We start from the raw sequence: 6982 nt of genomic DNA, 5'->3' as shown, positions 1-6982 counted from the left end.
CGGAAAGCTGATGAAATTGTGGATTTGCACAACCAAAGAATTTCTGAACAAACTGTCAGAAACAGTCTCAGGGAAGCTCATCTGCAATGCTCATCGTCCTCACCAGTGTCTTGACCTGACTTTAGTTTGGCGTAACCGACCTCAGTGGGTAAAAGCTCACCTTCGATGGCCACTGGCATGCTGGAGAAGTGTGCCCTTCACGGATGAATCCCGGTTTCAACTCTACCGGGCAGATGGCAGACTGCGTGTATGGCGTTTTATGGATGAGCGGTTTGCTGATGTCAACATTGTGAACAGAGTGCCCCATGGTGGTGGTGGGGTTATGGTATGGGCTAAGCTAAGGACAACGAACACAATTGCATTTTAACAATGGAAATATGAATGCACAGAGATACCGTGATGAGAACTTGAGGCCCATTGCCATTCATGTTTCACCATGATAATGCAAGGCCCCATGTTGCACGGATTTATACACAATTCCTGGAAGCTGAACATATCCCTGTTCTTCCATGGCCAGCATACTCACTAGACCCATTGAGCATGTTTGGGATGTTCCGAATCTACGTGTACGACAGCGTATTCCAGTTCTCGCCAATATCCACAACTTTGCACAGAAATTGAAGAGAAGTGGAAATACATTCCACAGGCCTCAATCAACAGCCTGATCAACTCTATGTGAATAAGATTTGTCGCGCTGCATGAGGCAAATGGTGGTCACCAGATCCTGACTGGTTTTCTGATCCACAGCCCTACCTATTTTTTTAAGGTACCAACAGATACATATCTGTATTCCCAGTCATGTGAAATCCATAGATAAGGGCCTAATGAATTCATTTCAATTGACTGATTTCCTTTACTGTAAGTCAGTAAAATATTTGAAATTGTTTCATGTATTTGTTCCGTGTACATAAAGAATTTCAGAATAATAAACATTATGTTAACATTATTGAAGTGACCAGGGTTCAATGACTATACTGTATATATGTGGCAGCAGTCTGGAAGATGCAGGGTAGAGTACCTGTTGACTTTGTAAGGTGCAGGGCAGGGTACCGGGCTGAGGCCGTCTAGTAATGACTGTTATACACACTGAAGCCTAGAGATAGAAGCCGTTTTCAGCCTCTCCTTCCCAGCTTTAATGCACCTCTATTGTTCTCTTGCTAGATGGTAGCATTTACATTTTACATTTAAGTCATTTAGCAGACGCTCTTATCCAGAGCGACTTACAACTTACAAGCAGGGTAGCAGGGTGAATAAGCCAGTAACCATCCAATGCATGTAACATATATTAAAATGAGGTATTCATACTTTTTTATATTACTCCAATATTGTGAACTGTATATCGTGTTATACAGTATGTCTTGTTAGGATTAAACAGTAGTTATTTTATGAAGACAATAGCAGGCTGAACATCCGCATTTTAATGGGATGAACATTTCTGCAAGAAAGCTCTTTAAAAATTATCCATCTGTTCATTGCTCACATGCCAGAGCTCACATGGATAGCTCATAGCACTGTCTTGCTTATGCAAATATGTTTTGCCTGGAAATCTATTTGGAGTTGCTCGAAGGAATCCAGAACGGGCCTCCTTCTGTCTCCCCCACCGGCTCGCGGGCCTCCATTGCGCCGTCTATCTCCTCTCGTGTGGAAGAGATTTCACCAGCTCACACACGCAGGGACGGGCAGCGAGCCGCATGCACCACACTGTGCTGCCTCAGACGGCCCCACCATGGGCGATTATGCAGATCTCACAGGCCGCCGATGCTGACTCTCTCTGGCTCTGCGAGCATGACAAGGCGGCCCACAACTGTTTCCTCAGTTGTATAATACAAGCTATAGACCCTATTCAGAGGACAGAGAGTACGTCATTATATGCCTACCTTTTCACTAGAGTTGGCCATAAAAGGTTAAAAAGGCTCTACAAGCAATGTTTAGGGGTTGTAGATGAACCTAACTTTTAGGTAAAACGTCAAATGTGTTGTATTGTTGCTTAGAAGTTGAGGGGGGTTCAAAACATATGTGACTCATTTTTAACATGAATTAGTTAAATTTTTTGGTGACAAACAAACGGGATGAGATCAGGTTGTACATAATCCTATAAAATAATGTTTGAAACAAATATGCTGATAGTTGATTGTGTATAAAGGGTATTAATTTTATTTTGGGCACTAAAGTCTATTCTTATTATTGAAAAGGTGAAAAACAGTGCCTAGATATCGAACAAAAAAATGAAAGGTTGACATTTAACATGCCATAAACCTTTAGCTCAGTCCAAAGTAGGCTAATGAAATATAATTATTTGTTCAGAAATACTCCCAAAATATTCTTAATCACTAATCTCTACTCCAATATGGGATGTATTTATATTTAATTCATAGTCCATCTGATTTAAAAAAATATAAAATAAAATACTTTACTTAAAAGTTAACCTTCCATAAGTCAAAGTAAAGACGATATGGTGATACGGGGGGTATGAGTAGGGGGTGTAGTGTTATGGAGGTCGGTGTGTGTGTGTGTGTGTGTGTGTGTGTGTGTGTGTGTGTGTGTGTGTGTGTGTGTGTGTGTGTGTGTGTGTGTGTGTGTGTGTGTAGGCTGGGAGGCAGCTAGCACTCCTCTTGGGTAGGGATGTGATTGGAGAGAAAGGAGGAGAGGAGAAAGAGAGCCATGTGCTTGGAACCAGAGGGCTGAGGAGCCTGCCTGGGCAGATGGTCCACAAAGGTGTTACCACACAGTGAGTGGGCAGTGCGATTGATGCATTGCAACATTCAAGAAGGTGGAACATTTGGCTGCTGACCCGCAGTCAGAACTCATTTGCCTTCCCTCCCAACGTATTTAGCTCCTGCTGCGGGAGATTGGGTCCGAATAAGCACACACAAACACACATTCGGAACGCTGCACTTTCCTACCCTCTGGGGAGCCTAGGCTGTGTGTTCACTGAAAACTTCTTCCTCTCTAAGGAGGTGGAGGGCAGGAGGTAGAACATGTTCATAGTGAACAACAATCATACTACTACAGTACATGGCGGCTACTAAGTCTGCACAGGGACTTGAGGAGACATGCTTTCTCTCAGTGGTCAATATTACCAGGACTATACCCTATACTATATTATTGTCACAGTGAACAAAAGTCTATACTGTTTCTGTGGTGTTGTTCCTTTTGAGTTAGAACATCATTCACAAAATATAGGCTAATAGACATGTACAAAGGCAATTTCATTTAAGAACAACAATTTAAAAGAATACAAGTTAAAACAATGGAATAAAATATAACAACAATATTTAATATTATGAAGGTCTCACCGGCATTATAGGTAGGCAATAATACAAATAGGATGCTCAAAACTTAAAATACCTATTTTCTCTTAAATGACACATACTTTTAGTTATGCACATGCCAGGATTTAATTTCAGACCCAAAAGCATTCTTACATCAGTTTAAACATAGACAATTTATGAGGGAGTGTGCTAACCAAAGGCAACATTATGGCAATGGTTTGTCTGGAAGCACAGTTAAAATATGAAGTATAAAAATAATGAATCATTAGTGGTATCAAAGGCAATTGAAATCTTGAGCATAAGAATGCCACACCATTCGTATTGTTTGTGTGAGGGGACACACCAACAAACTCTAACACACACAATTTTTAGTTGTAATATTTGAATAATTTTTGTTTGTTGTATTGTTTGTACATCATTGTATTATACATTTGTGCGACTGTCCTTGTATATCAGTGTATCAATGTTTTGTTACTTGTCATGTTGTGTTTTTTGTGGACCCCAGGAAGAGTAGCTACTGCCTTTGCAAAAGCTAATGGGGATCCAAATAAACAAATAAATAGTCTTATTCGTCGCTCACTGAATAAAAACTTGAGCATATACTGCCACCTTGTGGTTAAATTAGGTACATCAACAATACATTCCACTGAAATTAGTACTCACCAGCCACGTTAGAAATGTATAAAAAGCCACATAAAACATGAAATCATGCTGAGAGCAAAAAATACACTAGCTCTGTAACTAAATACCAGATTCATTTTAATACTGTATGAAAATTGTACTGAACATTCATGATAATTAGCAGGTTGCAAAAGGCGACTAATAAACTTCCACTGTGAAAAGTGTCAACATTTTGGCATCTTGTTTCATAAATTAACATAATGAATGTAATGCTTAGAAAATATAGTTAATCTCACCATCCATGCAGAAGGTGAGAGGACATACTGTATCTACAGTATTCTATAAATAGTGAATGTCTAAAGAAGAATTGTGTTGAAAGAGGGTAGTGCTATACATGGTCTATACATGGTGCCTGTCTGGTGAAGGATCTGGTTTTGACTTGCATAGACTATTTAATGATCACAAAATGTAAGTCATATTTTCTTATGAACCACTGATATTCTGTGCGTGAGCATAGTCCATTGACTGCATAAGGTGTGAACGTGACTAATCCTAGGACACCAAACTAAAGTAGCAGTAGCAGTCCAGCACAGACACACAAATGGATCACATCCGCATTTGTTTGTGATTCCACTCCGAGTCAGTCATCATCCACCAACCATCACATTCCCGTTCAGCTGGTACTCAATGGTGGCCCAGTCAAAGATGTTTCCCTTGGTGATCTTATGTCCGTAATGCAGGGCTTGGATTTGGCTCCTCGGCAAGACATAGTCCCACATGTTGAGGTCGGTCACCTCTCCCACAAAGCTCTGCAAAGCCTGCAGGTCGCCAAGGTGTTTGTCCGTGTCTTGCCCCATGAGGACGGTCCCCTTGGGCCGGATAGTGTGGCCTGGCTTGTACAGCTGGTAGGTGCTGTGGTGGCCGTCCACCCAGAAGGCAGCCAGCTCAGTACGGGACTCCCAGGTGAGGCAGAGACTTGTTCTGAAGGTGGTAATGGGCGGCAGGTGGAAGAAAGCGCCATCGCCGCTCAGGTAGAAGGCGACATGGCCATCTTTCTCTCGCCACACGTTGAGCTCGTCGTAGTCTGTGGTGCGGTAGGCAAACAGGATGATCTGCTGCTCGCCTTCCAGCTCGGTGGCCACACGCATACACAGAGTGAATGCGCGCAGGCCCATTTCCTTCTGGGGGATGAGCGCCACGAAGCTGAAGTCTGTCTCATACGAAAAGACCATAACCTTCCTACCCAGGCCAACTGTAAACAATACCACAAACAATATCAACAACAACAACATCATCAACTTAGAGCAGTCACTGGTGAAGATGACAACAGTATTGTAGCAAATTAACTGACTGGAACTTGAACCTGGGTTCCTCTGACTGTCAGTCCAACACCTTAACCGTTAGGAGGTCCAAACCCCTTGACGGTCATTACGTTGTACTACGGTCACAACAGTATAAAAACAGCTTTACATGAACGCAATTAGGACATATGACTTCTCTCTGAGAAGTGCAAAATTGAAAAGCATGAGTGAAAAGGGAATCTTTCACTTGAGGAGGTATGCACACGTAATGCTTTGAAAGTAATATGATGTGAGCTATTGGATCTACTATTTTGGATTTTACCAATAACAATTGTATGACATTATTTTCTGTATCTTCCATAAAAAAAGTTCTGTGATAGAAAGAAATAATCATAACTAGTATGAAAATAATAAATAGTAGTAAATACATCATATACTATAAACTGCATATCCTCTAACGAAATGCCTCAACACACACAAAACACTAACAGAATTGCTCTTACCATGATGATTTATGATTTAAGGTTGTTATTCTAGTGAAAAGCCTTGTGATGCTAGCTCACTGTCACGCCTGTCTATTCTTAATGCCATGGGTCTGTACCCCCCTTTCCCTTAGTACCAGATCATTACATCACTTCAATCTGTGCTGACAATGGATCCAGTGTGTGTGAGGGTGGCTTGGGTCTGGGTGATACTGGTCTGTTGTGTTGACTGACACGTGCAGATGTGCACACACACACACACAGCACACACTTTGGCCCCCATTCTGGGACATCCGATTGTGGGTGAGTGTGCCTGTCAATTAATGTATGTTTTGAGTTAGGGTGGCCTCTACAGTTGAGCAACCTCATGGTATCTTGAGTATGTACATTTTGTTTATACCTTTACTGATTTCTGATTGACAGGTTCATCTACATACAACTTTATTGTCCATCGAAGCAGAACTCGTCTTTTTGAAGTCTGCTTTTTAATTCCCAACCTGGGCAGGATACACACTTCAGATGCTGGAAGCAGGTCATGCAGCACTCCTGGAGCAGTATTTTTTTGTATTTTTTTGAATACTCACTTTTGTCACCTGTGGAATGCGCATGGAATTTTGTGCACCAGTGCCGCTCAAATAAATACATTTAAAACCACATAGCTACATCTACACTGAGTGTGCAAAACATTAGGAACACCATGACATAGCCTGACCTGGTGAAAGCTAAGATCCCTTATTGGTGTCACTTGTTAAATCCACTTCAATCAGTGTAGATGAAGGGGAGGAGACAGGTTAAAGAAAGATTTTTAAGCCTTGAGACAAATGACACATGGATTGTGTATGTGCGCCATTCAAAAGGTGAACAGGCAAGAGAAAATATTTAGGTGCCTTTGAACAGGGTATGGCAGGAGGTGCCAGGCAGGATGTGCCAGAGTGTGTCAAGAACTGCAACACTGCTGGGTTTTTCACTCTTAACAGTTTCCCATGTTTATCAAGAATGGTACACCCTCATCATGAGTAAGGAACTATGAAAATAGTTAAAATAAACCATATTTAGGCCTCCCGGGTGGCGCAGTGGTCTAGGGCACTGCATGGCAACGCTAACTGCGCCACCAGAGTCTCTGGGTTCGCCCCCAGGCTCTGTCGCAGCCGGCCGCGAGCGGGAGGTCTGTGGGGCGACGCACAATTGGGCTAGCGTCGTCCGGGTTAGGGAGGGTTTGGCCGGTAGGGATTTCCTTGTCTCATCGCGCTCCAGCGACTCCTGTTGCGGGCTGGGCGCAGTGCGTGCTAACCAAGGGGGCCAGGTG

At 42.5% G+C, this 6982-nt stretch overlaps 1 protein-coding gene across 1 annotated transcript; it reads right to left on the bottom strand.

Annotated features, from left to right (window-relative positions):
• Positions 1-3256: 3256 nt before the first annotated feature.
• On the bottom strand, positions 3257-5807 carry LOC129860332 (C-reactive protein-like). The gene is made up of 2 exons (XM_055930650.1): positions 5698-5807; positions 3257-5145 (listed from the first exon to the last, which is right to left on the bottom strand). The coding sequence occupies exon 2, from the start codon at positions 5123-5125 to the stop codon at positions 4541-4543; it is 585 nt and encodes a 194-aa protein (XP_055786625.1). The 5' UTR covers positions 5126-5145; positions 5698-5807; the 3' UTR covers positions 3257-4540.
• Positions 5808-6982: the final 1175 nt, after the last annotated feature.

This window comes from Salvelinus fontinalis, chromosome 8 (genome assembly GCF_029448725.1).
Source record: "Salvelinus fontinalis isolate EN_2023a chromosome 8, ASM2944872v1, whole genome shotgun sequence".
In the NCBI taxonomy this organism is placed as follows: domain Eukaryota; kingdom Metazoa; phylum Chordata; class Actinopteri; order Salmoniformes; family Salmonidae; genus Salvelinus; species Salvelinus fontinalis.
The sequence above is the reverse complement of the archived record's forward strand: the minus strand, read 5'-3'. Positions and strand labels throughout refer to the sequence as shown.

Coding starts and splice junctions, on each gene's coding strand:
- LOC129860332 (XM_055930650.1), bottom strand. CDS start 5,125: ATGGTCTTTTCGTATGAGACAGACTTCAGCTTCGTGGCGCTCATCCCC.